The sequence below is a fragment of the Trichomycterus rosablanca genome, chromosome 5, assembly GCF_030014385.1.
Source record: "Trichomycterus rosablanca isolate fTriRos1 chromosome 5, fTriRos1.hap1, whole genome shotgun sequence".
NCBI lineage: Eukaryota > Metazoa > Chordata > Actinopteri > Siluriformes > Trichomycteridae > Trichomycterus > Trichomycterus rosablanca.
Window position 1 is genome coordinate 7,072,241 of NC_085992.1, and position 15,935 is coordinate 7,088,175.

Consider the following 15,935-nt stretch of genomic DNA (forward strand, 5'->3'; position numbering starts at 1 on the left):
GTAGTAACTCATGAAATAAAACTTAATTTTTTATTCTTTGTTCAACACTGAATCTAGTAACACACATACTTACAAACGACTAAGAACGTGTATTGCTCAATCTCAGGCAACTTTGTTTACATTTTTACAAGGTTTCTAATTGGAAGATGTTTGTATATAAGTAACAGGACTGAAAGTAACAGAACTAGTAAATACATGAAATACAGCAGCATGGAGAACATGCCAAAAGCACGAGAACACTGGGTACAGTCGGGATATTTCATCAGTAGAGCACCTGAACTCATAGACACAATAACAAACTAAATGACTTTTAAATTAAATACTACCACTATACTGTATATTACATTAAATAACCATACTTGGCTGTCTATTTTTATTTTGGATTATGTAAATTGTGATGTCTGTCAATTTTAAAATGATCTTTAATTTGTGTCATTATTAGTTAAATCAACAAATAGTATTTTTTTCTTTTTTTTTTTAGAAATGATAAGAGTAGAAATTATATAGTTGGTTGTGAAAAAATCAATCAAACAAAAACATACATTTAATTTTTCCAATTACTTAATTCTGGTCAGGGCATCAATCCATTGCAGGGTACCATGTAATCACCTTTTTACTTAGGTACACTAAGAAATAATATAGAGCACTCAATCCACCTTTTGCATAACTCTGGGCATTGGGATGTTCAAACCCAGGACCATGATACTGTGTGACTACCAGCTCTGCCATTGTGCTGCATGTTTTAAAAAAAATAAATGGCTAAATAAATGTCTCTATATTAAGAGGTTTTTATTTACTAAGAATATCTATTTTCTAAGTGTTTATCCAACACTTCAGGCAATTTTTTTGCAATATTTTACCTGCAAAACAACAAGTGCTGTGGTTGTCTAATTCACAACCTACTTCTCTTCTTTATTTGCCATATACTGTATATATGATATACTGTACATATACACAGTACAATGTAATGTATTATAGATTTTATAATGTTTTTACACATTCATCTCATCACCAGTATTAAAATAATCTGCAATTTAAGCCACAGTAGCTCTTCTGGTGATCCGTTCCAGACTCCATATGCTTAATGTCATCCTTCTGACTGAAATAACTGTTCATTTAATTTTGTCACATAATTTTCACAATTATTAATGTGTCCATAATATTAATACATTCATTTTAAGGATTTTTAATTTCAATTAATGCCATACCAATATTTATAGTGATGGATGATAGTTCTATGAACAATTAAAACAAAAATAAATTAGGACTAATTTGCACATCAGTTATCTATGGCAACACCAAGACAATTAAAACTACCTGTGTAACCACTGCTAAGTTTTTAGACCCTGATTGTATCTGAATTGTACTTTGTGTGCCCTTAACAATTTTATTCTAAATGAATAATGGTGCATACTTATAACACACAGGTCCTACCTGCACAAACACAAAGAGCCTCTATAGGTTCAAGTATTTTCTTTATTGTATTAAGATCAAATTTAATTTGCATTTTTCAGAGCATCAACTCTGTTATGTGCACTTAGTTTAGAAATAAATTAATCAGCATGACAAACTAACATCATCAAGCATGTATATTAAGGCCAGTTTTGAGTAATAAATTACTGTATTAGTGAAAAAAAACATAAGCATGATTCTTGATTTTAATCAAAAGAAAGAAGCACAATCAGGCAGAAATAAATCATTATTCCAACCTAAACTTTAAACAATTGACAGTTTAAAAGAAAAAATGGAGATAAATAGGACAGGTTAAACTGAAATACAATGGAAAAGGCACTATGAAGCATTTAGTTAAAAAACAAATAAATCAAAAATGTGTCCAAAAGATAATTGTTAATATGAATCTAAACTATTTAATGCAATTCAAACCTAGGTACTCCATACTAAATAATCCATAGAAACAAATAATCAACTTTGTGTTTAATGTACCATCCTGTATATGTATCTGGATTACAAATAATAACATAAATTGTGGAAAAACCTTAATCACATTTGCAGGTTTCATATCATTCTTAAAAGAGTTGTGCTTCCCATTGGTGTACGCTACAGTGCCAAAATCATCCTCTGTGTGTACTGCAGAGGCTTTCCACAGCTTAATAAAACCCTCACATAACTATACATGCCCTATGACTTACAGATATTGACATCATGATGTTTGTGTTACATTCTTAGTTATTGATATTTATAAAACAGCATGTTATTTTAAGACCACTGTGGTCTAAAGCAGAGTATAAACATGAGAAAGATTATGTATTTTGTGATAAAACAAACCTCATTTTGTCTGAACAATTCAATGTTGATATTAATGCAGACAGGGTTGGACAGAATACTTTAAATGGGTGAATATGAAATACACTGTATGCAGAAATGTATTCCAGTAAAACACTTGAATGATAGCATCAGGATACATTTAAAGTACATTTTGAAAAGGCATGTGTGGTACGACATACTGATTGGAATGGGGATGCAGGGTTAACCAAGTTATTCTACAAAACTATTTCTGCAGCTGTTGAAATAAATGCACACAAACATTTACACAAATGAGAAAAATGATCAGCTGAAACAGAAGTGTTTGCCAAACTTGCCAAGTTTAGAAAAAGAAAGATTTATTCCAAGTATGAATCCAAGAACAGCATACCCCCAGTGAAGGTGCAGGTGATACTGGAGTGTGGGGTATTAAATATTAGAAAAGAAACTTTTGTTTTAAGATACAATCCTAAACATAAAACCAAAACCTTTAGGCCAGTTACTAAAAGATGTTGAGGTACTTGCATGGTCTAGCCAATCTCCAAATCTAAATATAATTTAAATCAAAAGAAAAAAAATCTGAGTTATTTTAAAAGTTCACAAAAAAACAAACAAATGCTGGATCCAAAGCTGGGATCTCGAATACATCATATCAAATTTCAACTCTGCCTGCTGGCTAGGCAGCCACATGAACAATGATTGGCCTGTTGTTCAGATAGGGGTGGGATTAAGCCAGATAGGGTCTCTCTCTCATAATTAATGCAATTGCTGCTGGCTGGCCGATTGATGCCGCCTGTACAGAGATGAGGAAAAAGTGCTCTCAGGGTGTGCCTCTCCGTACACAACGCTGAGCTGCACTGCACTCGTCAAAGTATAGGTGACAAAATGCATACGGCTGCTGCTCACGTGTCGGAGGGGCATGGGTTAGCTTCATTCTCCTCAATCAGAGCAGTGATTGGCATTGATGGAGAGGAGGCATAATGCAATCGGGCAATTGGACGCGCTAAAAAAGGGAGAAAAAAGGGAAGAAAATGCATAAAATTATATATATATAGTTCAGGTTAATTTAATAACTTTTGCAATCTTGGACGAGTCATGACAATTTGTTAAGGAGAACGGAAAAAAATTAAACCCCAGTGCTACAAAAAGTGAATTATTTCTTACCATATATACCTTTGCTGTAAATGCCAACTGCCAACTGTTTTGCAAAAAAGCATTAATATTAATATATTGGACATATATGTATTTATGCATATTAATACATTAATACATTTTGTATTATAAATCCATAGTGAAAGATTATTAAACAACAAAAATTAAAAAAGAGATTAAACCCTTGTTTCCCTCTTGATGTTTGTACATGCATTTTAAAACAGTAAAACGTTGAGATGTATTACCCTGAAATGATAAGGTAACTGTATTGAATATTGCCTTTTCAAAATGCATCTTTGACTGAAAAGATTTTTTGGATACATATTCTGACCACTTGTATTATTACTTTACTGTGCTGCATTAATTACAGTTCCAAGTCAGTCACATATGTAAAAGAAAAAAAAACTCTGGTCATTTGAACAATTTAAACACTTTTAGCAGCTTAAGGAAAACTCACTCATATGGGAACAGGCTCTTACTAACTAAAAATATTGCTGTTTCTCTGAACAATCACATACGCTTCGTGCTTTTGCTCGGTTTCTTTGAATGATAAAATATTTAACTGGCAGATAAGACAATACATTTGTGAGTACAGTATAAAATGAGACAAATGATAAATTCTAAGACTTAATAGGATGTTAATAACCATAAATGCATAAATACTCTCAATCCTATGTGTGGTTGCATTTTAAACATGCAGTGCACGTGCAAGACTGAGAACAGAGCTGATTCAGTACCGTTATTCTTCATTTGGTCTTTTAATGCCTTTTATTACCATCCATGCAATGGCATGAAAGAACAAAAAGTCATGAGAAACACCATCCCATCAACTAACACTGCAATTTAAGAAAGGCAAAAAGTGAAGCTGGTACTCCCTTTACTTTTTAAAAAAAGCATATAGGATTATAGGTTGTGTCCAGCTTCCACAGTGAGGCTGTTCTGTGTGTTGATGTTACTTTAGAAGGCCAGGAGGCAGACTCAGCTTCTCTGAGCTATTTGAGGGACCTGCCTGGCTCTGAGTTGGTCCACCAGTTGCCATTTGTACAAGCTCTGCTGAGTAGCTAGAATCTGTGCTCTGTGCAGAGAGGAAATTAAAGTTCCCCTTGCTGTTGGTCAGCTCTTTATCATTGATAAAGAGTTCTGTTTCACCCCAGTCTGTCAGAGTCTCCCGGTCGCTGGACTCGTTGTTGCTGCTGCCGCTACTCCGAGCGGACAGGTTTGGGTGGCAGTCAGTGCCTAATGGCAGCATGAGGTTCTGAGCAGATAGTGACTTCCCCAATGCCCGCTCATTCTGCAGCAAGTTGACTGCCTTTGAAGATGTGATGCTCAGTGGATTAATTTCAAGACTTAAGTGTCTTCTCCAGGAGCTCTCCTCTTTAGGGCTGCGCTCAGGCCGGCCTCTGAACTGCACCTCGCTCTCAGCTGATTTAGCCCCTGCATCTAAAGCAGCTTCAGTCTTGCTGTTAAGGTGGCATGCATTGGTACTGCTCTCCGGCAGAGTCTCTGAGATTACGCTGGAAGGCCTGCTAGGAGGCGTTGGAGCCACACTGGGCAGCTGCAGTGTGTGTGTGTTGGGAGTGGTCACAGGAAGTGGCTTGGTTAGCTCTGGAAAGGATGGATGAGTTCTTGACAGGTTGTTGGGAGTGAGGATAGGAGGAGAAGAGGCTGGATACACACTGTCTGGGCTAGATGGTGAATTCTGAAGCAAAGGAGATGGAGAGAAAGAGGAGGCCATCGGGTAGCCAGTGCCCATGCTGAGCTCGCTGGGTGCTAGGACAAGTTGAAGGCCGCAGGGCAGGTTGTCACTGACTGAACGAGAAATTCCACTGCCACTAAGCTGAGTGGAGGAGATATCTTTGCTCTGGATTGAGCTGTGGTAGTCAGAGGTCTGCTCGAGCTCAAACAGAGGAAGGGCTGATAGACCTAGCACTGATGATGAGCCTTTATGAAGAACCTGGCGGTAGATATCTATCAAGGAGTCCAGCTTTGTTTCAATTGACTGTACCTGCATCACATGGAACAGAATGAATTAGATCATTTGGATTGTAATGAGTTGCTCTAAAATTTGCTCTGAAGTGTTATTTACTAACATATCTGCAGTGTTATTGCAGATTTAGTTTGGTGTTGTACTGTTTTCTCTTAGCTATTTTAATAAGAAGAATTAAACATGTTAATTTGGGTGGTGTAGTGCAGCAGTATGGTATGGCTAAAACCACATTTCCTTTGTTGAAACCACTGTGTACTATAAAATCTGGATAGAGTGGTTCAAATGAGCCTCTTGTCGCAATGCTCAGTGAAACACTATACCACAGAACAAGTGCTGGATGTATACTTTTATGGTCACAGACTACTTATTATATTAACCAGTCTTTACTCTAAATGGCGTGGATATCAGGTGTCAGCATTCATGTGTGCCTCACCTGTCTCTCCACCTTACACACACGGCCCAGCATGCTCATGTCATGCTCCAGTGACTCCCCCTCTGGAAGGATTCTGTCCCTTATCTTTCTGTCCAAAGGTATCTGTCCTTTCCCCAAAATCTGGTCCACCCTATCACAAATAACATTTAAATCAGTTTTGCAAAATCAACAGACACCTAAAAATGTTGAATCCCCACAAACAGAAAATGGCACGGCACAGGTACACAAACCCTGATTCCAGTTAGTGAAGAAAAAGGTGGTTATTGGATTACAGTTAATGTTAATCAAAGTGAAATTGTTGAACAAACAGTAGTGATTGTAAAACCAGTATAGTTTTGTCATCTTTAATACATTTGGTGGTCTAATGTAAACATACAGTTGTTGTTTTTTCTGTGGCTCAATGATTGGAGCATTTAACTTATACACAGTATATTGTGGGTTTTCTTAAAATATGACAAGATCTGCTGGTTAAAACACCCATACACAACTAAAATGATTTATTGAATGGTAGAAAATCTCATGTCCTCCTAATTCCTCTTGCTTTCTCCACATAAAAAGAACAAGTTTGACTGCTCCTATTAGTCTAAACCACAAGCAATACCATATAATGGTTTCAGAAGCTCTACAAATTTTCATGATTTTCCATATCAGCAATTTTACTTGGAACCATTTATAAGCAAAGATTATAAGTGCAAACAATTGTATGTACAGTGTATCACAAAAGTGAGTACACCCCTCACATTTCTGCAAATATTTTATTATATCTTTTCATGGGACAACACTATAGACATGAAACTTGGATATAACTTAGAGTAGTCAGTGTACAACTTGTATAGCAGTGTAGATTTACTGTCTTCTGAAAATAACTCAACACACAGCCATTAATGTCTAAATAGCTGGCAACATAAGTGAGTACACCCCACAGTGAACATGTCCAAATTGTGCCCAAAGTGTCAATATTTTGTGTGACCACCATTATTATCCAGCACTGCCTTAACCCTCCTGGGCATGGAATTCACCAGAGCTGCACAGGTTGCTACTGGAATCCTCTTCCACTCCTCCATGATGACATCACGGAGCTGGTGGATGTTAGACACCTTGAACTCCTCCACCTTCCACTTGAGGATGCGCCACAGGTGCTCAATTGGGTTTAGTCCATCACCTTTACCTTCAGCTTCCTCAGCAAGGCAGTTGTCATCTTGGAGGTTGTGTTTGGGGTCGTTATCCTGTTGGAAAACTGCCATGAGGCCCAGTTTTCGAAGGGAGGGGATCATGCTCTGTTTCAGAATGTCACAGTACATGTTGGAATTCCTGTTTCCCTCAATGAACTGCAGCTCCCCAGTGCCGGCAACACTCATGCAGCCCAAGACCATGATGCTACCACCACCATGCTTGACTGTAGGCAAGATACAGTTGTCTTGGTACTTCTCACCAGGGCGCCGCCACACATGCTGGACACCATCTGAGCCAAACAAGTTTATCTTGGTCTCGTCAGACCACAGGGCACTCCAGTAATCCATGTTCTTGGACTGCTTGTCTTCAGCAAACTGTTTGCGGGCTTTCTTGTGCGTCAGCTTCCTTCTGGGATGACGACCATGCAGACCGAGTTGATGCAGTGTGCGGCGTATGGTCTGAGCACTGACAGGCTGACCTCCCACGTCTTCAACCTCTGCAGCAATGCTGGCCGCACTCATGTGTCTATTTTTTAAAGCCAACCTCTGGATATGACGCCGAACACGTGGACTCGACTTCTTTGGTCGACCCTGGCGAAGCCTGTTCCGAGTGGAACCTGTCCTGGAAAACCGCTGTATGACCTTGGCCACCATGCTGTAGCTCAGTTTCAGGGTGTTAGCAATCTTCTTATAGCCCAGGCCATCTTTGTGGAGAGCAACAATTCTATTTCTCACATCCTCAGAGAGTTCTTTGCCATGAGGTGCCATGTTGAATATCCAGTGGCCAGTATGAGAGAATTGTACCCAAAACACCAAATTTAACAGCCCTGCTCCCCATTTACACCTGGGACCTTGACACATGACACCAGGGAGGGACAACGACACATTTGGGCACAATTTGGACATGTTCACTGTGGGGTGTACTCACTTATGTTGCCAGCTATTTAGACATTAATGGCTGTGTGTTGAGTTATTTTCAGAAGACAGTAAATCTACACTGCTATACAAGCTGTACACTGACTACTCTAAGTTATATCCATGTTTCATGTCTATAGTGTTGTCCCATGAAAAGATATAATGAAATATTTGCAGAAATGTGAGAGGTGTACTCACTTTTGTGATACACTGTAGATACAAAATACATTAACCACATTGACATCTTTGCAAATACTGTAATTTAATGCTGAGAGGAAATTTGTCTAGATGGAACAATGCTGTACCTACTGGTTGTATAATTAGGCTGTTTTGCTGACAGTGAAACTGGTTTATTGATGCTAAAAATGTATGGACAATGAAACTCAATTTATATAGGCCCCCACAATTTTTCTCCCTAACTAGTAGTATTTAATTACCAAGTGTCATTTTGCTGCAACTAATGCAGGTTGCCTCCAATATGTGTACAGTACTCGACTGCTTTGTTTTTACCTGCACGAGGTGGGTTCAGCTGTAGATCTGTAGCATGCACACTTAGCAGGAGTCACACACCGATCTACATTAACCCTCATCTCTGTGCATCAGACTTTGTTATATTGAAAGAAAACCCACAATGCATTTATGAAATTGCTTAAATTCATGAAAGATTTTTTGGGTAAAACAGTATGTGTTTGAATTATTTAGTCACATAAAATGACCAGTTGCAGAAATAATTACAATCTCGAACACTGGATGACATGACACATACATGTTCGCTTCAAGTAAATATACACATATGTGCCTTTTAACTTTAATAGATACCTTTAAAAGATTAGTTAATTAAACAGAACAAGTATAAAACAACCATAAAATGATTTTTAATTGTCGTGTATTAGTAAAACGTTAGAAAATCATTTCACACTTTTTCATTTGCAAATCATTAAAGAAGAAAGTCATTCTGAGTCACACAAGAACTATCATTGACCTACGTTAATAAAAATGTCAATTTTTTTTATAACAGAACAGCAGGTGTTAAAAGAGGTTGGAAAACATGGTGAACTTGTAAAAAAGTCATTTTGGAGTCCAACTCTGAAGCACATGATGCATTCAAATAAATGCCACATTGAAAGCACCAGGCTGGTGTCAGTTTTGAACTCCTGAGAGACGAGTAAATTTAAGTATGTGTGGAGTCCAGTACTCCTGTGTTAGCACTGGCACAACTCTAACCCTGAGCCGGTGTGTTTCTTCTTGGTTTGACTGTAATAAGAGTGCAGAGAAGGAGAGGACATGTTCCGTGCTTTACTGCTGAGCATCTGCTGTGGACACAAGCCTGAAACAAGTCTGCATGTGAAAGAAAGTATTTTAGAGTTTCATTATAAAACAATAACTATAAAACAAGAGGAATAACTTAAGAGAAGGTATTCAGAGCTATGAAAGCAAAAGCAACTGTAAGCAAAGACTGTTACTTAATGCAAGTCACTGTTAGATCAAAAAATGTTTACTGATCAGCCAAAACATCAGGAACACTCCTAGACTCACTAATGGCAAAGGACAGGAGGGCTTTGGCATCTGGAACATCCTAGATTGTCCTAATGTTTTGGCTCATCGGTGTAGCTTTTAAGTTTATGCATTTAGTTGTATGATGTTATATATAACAATAGATAATAGGTTTTGTATTATATACAGTATATAATGTATACATATATACATGTTAATAATTATTATTAACAAACACCTGGAGAAAAGTCTCTTGGTTAGATATGAAATTGCTACTCATCATTAAAAAGACAGAGAAGACGCACAGTTTGTCTTACCAGAAAAGACATCATGATAATATAAACCCCCATGTTCAGTTCACTGATTGGGCGACATGGTGGCTAAGTGGGTAGCACTGTCGCCACACAGCAAGAAGGTCCTGGGTTTGATCCCCAGGCGGGGCGGTCCGGGTCCTTTCTGTGTGGAGTTTGCATGTTCTCCCTGTGTCTGCATGGGTTTCCTCCGGGAGCTTCAGTTTCCTCCCACAGTCCAAAAACATGCAGCTAGGTTAATTGGAGACACTGAATTGCCCTATAGGTGGATGGGTGTGTGCATGTGTGTCTGTGCCCCATCCAGGGTGTTACTGTGTGCCTTGCGCCCATAGAAAAGCTGGGATAGGCTCCAGCAAGACCCTGATTGGATAAGCAGTTAAAAAAGTAAATGAGTCAGTAATTGTAAAACTAGCATTTACTGTATGTTTGTGCTTATAACAGAAATGCATCCCACTGGACATCCTGCTAAAAATTGTGGTTTTAGAGGTGCCATGTATTGATATTACTCTTATTAACCACCTAAACATTTTATCACTCTTCTTTAACAAGGGAGGCATTCATTCTTAATATTTCTGTATAATTAAATCAAACTGAACATAAGGGTTTTATGAAACCAAAAAAATACCAAGAAGTTAAAAGTGAGCAGCTTTAGGTCATGTGTCCGTCAGTGGCAAATAATGTGCAATACAATTGTGTGTACTACACATATTTCAATATTAAGTTTAATACAAAGGCATTTTTTCCAGAATTTTTCTTATCTTTATCTCTCAATCTAGTCTTTTACAATTCCCGATTGTGAATCCGCTGCTGCTTGCACAGCACCTGATCTGATTAAGGAGAGCCGGATCCCACATATGCCAAATCTGCGGCCACTTCTTATCACCTGTTGGTGCTGGGTTCCCACACAGAGCCACGGTACGCTGCATGAGACACCCCACCACTTGTGCAGGCACCTGAACAAGTCATGAAAATCATGTATCGCAGTGACAATGGGAAAAGACCACCTTCCCTCCCTCAAACACGGCCAAGTGTGTTTGTGTGGACATCTGGCCAGGTCGGTGGCTCTGCCTTGAACTAATGAACTAATTTAAACTAACTTGAACTATTTGTTTTGGAAAAATAGACTGAACACATAGCCTAAGCATGTGACTCATAACCACGCTATCTATGTTAAATGAGGTAGGTGCAAAAGATTGTGGGTCAGCTGACCCTGGGGCTGAGTTCTTCTTCGTGGCTTGGCTGTAATAGGAGTGCAGAGAAGTAGAGGAAAAAGTCTTGGCTTTGCTGCTTAGGGTCTGTGGTGGACCCACTATTGTATCCAGCCTAAATAGGAGAGTGCACACATAGATAAAACAAGCAGTGTTTAAGATTTAGTCACAAAAATGCACACAGACATTTGCAAACCCTCTTTGTGGCCGAAAGTACTCCTAAGTACTCCACATTGTATAAAGACATTGTTTTGTGCACCAATTTGTGGGTGTACCTAAGTAAATGGTAAGTGAATATGAAATATACAAACAAGACAGAAGATAAGCTTACCTAGCAAAGTGTCACTTACAGTTAGGTGCAGGGAATAAATAGCTGGGTTGTAATAAAACATTTTCATATTTATCTTAGTCATTTCAGTGGTTTGTTTGAAAGTATGGAAAGGTCAGTCAGCTCTAACCTAGTCTGAAGACTCTTGATGCGGCACAGCATGTCCAAGTGTCCGGCTGAGTACTGCTCTATCACGTCTTTCACATCATATGGCCGCAGAGTCTCCTTAAACTTCTTCTTAGCCACATGGAACTTCATTATTCTAGCAAAAGTAAAAGACACAACAAAAAATTCAACTCTCTTTTAGCAACTGCTAGCTTATTTACATAAGGCACAGTGCTATCAAAGATAAAACCTGAACATACACCGATCAGGCATAACATTATGACCACCTTCCTAATATTGTGTTGGTCCCCCTTTTGCTGCCCCATACGCAACAAACTGTGATGCACTGTGTATTCTGACACCTTTCTATCAGAACCAGCATTAACTTCTTCAGCAATTTGAGCTACAGTAGCTCGTCTGTTGGATCGAACCACATGGGCCAGCCTTCGCTCCTCACGTGCATCAATGAGCCTTGGCCGCCCATGACCCTGTCGCCGGTTTACCACTTTTCCTTCTTTGGACCAAATTTGATAGATACTGACCACTGCAGACCGGGAACACCCCACAAGAGCTGCAGTTTTGGAGATGCTCTGACCCAGTCGTCAAGCGATCACAATTCGGCCCTTGTCAAACTCGCTCAAATCCTCACGCTCGCCCATTTTTCCTGCTTCTAACACATCAACTTTGAGGATAAAATGTTCACTTGCTGCCTAATATATCCCACCCACTAACAGATGCCGTGATGAAGAGATAATCAGTGTTATTCACTTCACCTGTCAGTGGTCATAATGTTATGCCTGGTCGGTGTAGGTCGGTTAAGTTAATTTGCTAATGAATAAGCCTGTACTGATTGTGCTTATTGATATATCAGAGCAATCAAAGATAAAGGTTTTGGATGAAAAGTGTAGAAGAATTTTGAATGGAAATATAAAAAAACTATTTTGCTTTAATTGACCCAAGTTTCTATTTAATGTCCATTTGCAGGACGATGCGCAAGTGCTTAATGAGCTGCAGTGATCATTCCCTGTCACTAGAGGGCAATGACTAACCACGTGTTAGCTCAGTAATGAGCGTTTAAAAAAACAGAGATGTAACCTGTTCCACTAATCCAATGAAATCAATTCTCACCAGTATCATAGACACTATATCCAGGGGTGGATAAACATTAGTATTATTCTACAGCTACAATGTTGATCTAGTAATACTCGGATCTCAATGTTGCCTGGTTTGAATTGATTTTTGTGTTCCTGTCGGATATGTTCGGCTATACATGTCAGATGAGGCAGTGTGTAAGCAGAAGCAGCTGTGATTGTGTCTATCTGACACCCTGGGAAAATAAAGAGAGAAACCTCACCCACTTCACCTTTGATGGACCTTTTCACTAAGCAGAGTTCAATGCAATGTTGCTTTGGGGCAGCAACAGGCCATTTTATCATCATGAGTGTTAATTCCAGAGTTCAGTACAATATTGCTTAATTTCACAGGTTGGATTGAACCCAAATTGTAAACCAAACCCATCTGTGATGGTATAATTATGTCTTTTCAGTATGCATGTACCTCTCTTGTTTTAGTACATCCATCTCCTCACCTGACAGCTCTGATTACTGTCTTCAGAGGTGCTGACAGATCTTCAACAGAGACATCACAGTGACAGCCCTTCTCATCAAAACATTCCTCTCCTCCCAAACTGTCAGCTACAAGTAACGGGACGGAAAAAGGAACAGTGGAGAAGAAGTGAAAGATAAGACAGTAGGAGGAAGCTCTTTGTTGGCTTTCAGAGATATATAAAATAAAGCAATAAGCCACGAGAGACCGTGCATTACTGTGATTTTAGCACTTCTTCGGAAAACTTCTTTCTCCGTGCTAAAATCATAACAGTAACGCACGGTCTCGAGTGGCTTATTGCTTTTATAAAACGGCGGTCAACATAAAATATAATAAATACAACAATGTTTAATCATAAATGTATTTATTGTGTATAAACTTACAATAAAGCATTCTTCCGCGACGCAAAATAGTTCGATTAACAGTGTTGCTAGGCAACATGAGGGCGAAAATAACATAAATTTTTTCTATTCAGTGGCGTATTAATATGGAATGATGTGAGGTGGTCCTAGGTGTGCGTTTATCGGGGATTTTACAACGGCTTCGAACGCGGCTCAGCCAATCAGATTTTAGGACCGGAACTATCCGTTTTATAAGTTGCATTTTAGAACAAGGCCAAGTGGCAGACTACTGCCAACAACAAGTGTATTAGCATGATAATATATTAATACCAGTTTTTATTAGGGATGTCCCGATCACGTTTTTTTGTTCCCGATACCGATCCCGATTATTAATTTTGATCCCGATCCGATAACGATTCTCAAACCGATACTTGTATTTTCTAGATACTGTCTAGATAAGAACTAGATAATACTGTTCACACAGTGCACACTTCAAGTACATTACAGTTATTCAAATTAATCCAATGTACATGTTTAACAACTAAATAGCTCTGCAGTGCTGTAGGGAAAAATGCTGCATCCAAGCTATTGCTTAATGTTTTTGTATTTTTACTAAATCAATCAAAATGAGTGAGATAATTAGTTTTACTTTAAACTTTACATTAAAAAAAAAAATGTTTAATGCAGTGATACACTAAAAATGAACAGAAATCTGTGTAGCAGCTTAACTTGAATATAAGAAAAAAGTTACTTAAAAGCATTACAGTAAAACCTGAATACCAAAATAAAATGGAAAGGCTTTTTTGCTATGAAGGAAAGCCAGTTTTTAAAGTGCTTCTATTGTGACAGTGGTTTGGTGGACGTTTGTACACGAAGTGAGTGTGTTTTGACCCTTTAGGCCTTCCATAGAACATGAAATAGCGTGCTTTTCTCAACTGTAGGCTATTCGGTACCGTAACAGAAGTTAAAGTGTTCTGCTCCCGACAATATGTGAATATACTGTGCATTTATTTCTTTATTAAACGAGTGCATCACTACGTTGTTTTGTAAACCGGTGTGATCCTTGACTCACACACACTCTCACACATGAACGCGGCTCTGCTCCCACCGCCTCGTGAAACGCTCACACTGCAGACGTTACACTTCACTGTTGGACTTGTTTTACTTTTCAATTTAAAGTATTTCCACACAGCGGACATGCTGACGTAACACAAAAGATCGGGATTAAGATCGGGTTTAGTAAAGCCGATTCCGATCAATTAAAAAATGCCTTGATCGGCCCCGATCTTTGAGATCGGATCGGGACATCCCTAGTTTTTATTAATGCAGGTAACTAGTTGACAAGCTGTTGATGTCAATTATGTAAACTGTAATATTTCAGTTAAATTTAACTATAATAATGGGATCTTATTTGCCCTACTATCTTACTATATTTCCGTAATCGTAAAATCTTCTGTTAGTAAAGGTAAGTAAAATAGTACAAAAATAATTTATTTATATGATCCATAAGGTGGGGGAATATATGATGCAAACATGACTAAACTGAGAACCATTTTTACAGGTTTAAGAAAGAATTTAAGTTACATTAATGACGGTAAACCAAATCATGAGTAACAAGTGTTAAGTGTGTACTATATATGGCACACTGATAGTCTGCTGGTAATTTGTCTTGCTTGCCACACTGAGTTATAGCGTGGCTCTTTGTGCGGGGTACAATTCTTTCTACCGGCAGGGTGCCAGAGCGAGGGCAGTACAAGCGGGGAACACTCAATGATTAGATTAGGTAAAATATGGGGAAAATGCAAAATAAAAGGTATCAAGTGTACATTTAAAAAGAATCATTTTTTTCACATCATTTGCTATTTCATAAAAACAATGACATTTTCCCTCAAAACCATAAGTGATCATGTGGCTATAATTTACCCTAGATGACGACGTTCTTATCATAACTAGATTTATTGTAACATAATGAGACAAATATGCTGTAAATTAGACAGACAGCTGTTTCATCCAGATTGCCAGTAAAATGCAGAATTCAGCAGTTCTCCACAATATGTGGTTCTGGGATTAATCTACACAGCATGTGATAGGGGAAGATAATAGACGGTTGACATTATTTGGCCAGATGATATATTTGTTAATCTAAGCTGATAGGCCATGCACAGTGTGTTGTCTATAGAATATCACATCTCCAAGATGCTCATGTATGCATTTCATAAGGAGGATAGTTAAGTGAGTCAGAAAACGCAACAAATTTACTCCCCGGTTTCAAGGAATGGCCAGCATGTAGCTGTGCTGTTCAGTCATGTGATCCATTGAGTACCCAGCAGCTGTGACACTGTGTAAAAGCCACAAAAATGTTTTCTCAAACTCATTGTGAGTTTTGATGAATCAGCCTTGAGTGATACCCAAGCCACTGAGGTAATTAAACCTCGGTCTGATTCCAGAGCCGTTCCTGTGTCATCTGTTTTGCATAGTCTGCCATCACTGTAGCTGATGTTTAACATCATGCTGCCACAGCACAATATACAAACACTGTCCTCTTACTACAAAGATTCACATATAAATCTGTCTCTATACAGCACATAACGTATTCAGTACTGTTCAGCAAAACACAAATAC

The 15,935-nt window shown here is 38.4% G+C and overlaps 1 protein-coding gene across 1 annotated transcript in view; it reads right to left on the bottom strand.

Annotated features, from left to right (window-relative positions):
- Positions 1-4,164: 4,164 nt before the first annotated feature.
- kcnq5a (potassium voltage-gated channel, KQT-like subfamily, member 5a) overlaps positions 4,165-15,935 on the bottom strand; it is a 123,867-nt gene continuing 112,096 nt past the window's right edge. Inside the window, exons 10-13 of the mRNA XM_062995589.1 lie at positions 12,956-13,043; positions 11,393-11,524; positions 5,835-5,964; positions 4,165-5,419 (exon numbers count right to left, since the gene is read on the bottom strand). Coding sequence (XP_062851659.1) covers positions 4,367-5,419; positions 5,835-5,964; positions 11,393-11,524; positions 12,956-13,043 — 1,403 coding nt within the window. The 3' untranslated portion in view covers positions 4,165-4,366. The remainder of the gene's footprint in view (positions 5,420-5,834; positions 5,965-11,392; positions 11,525-12,955; positions 13,044-15,935) is intronic.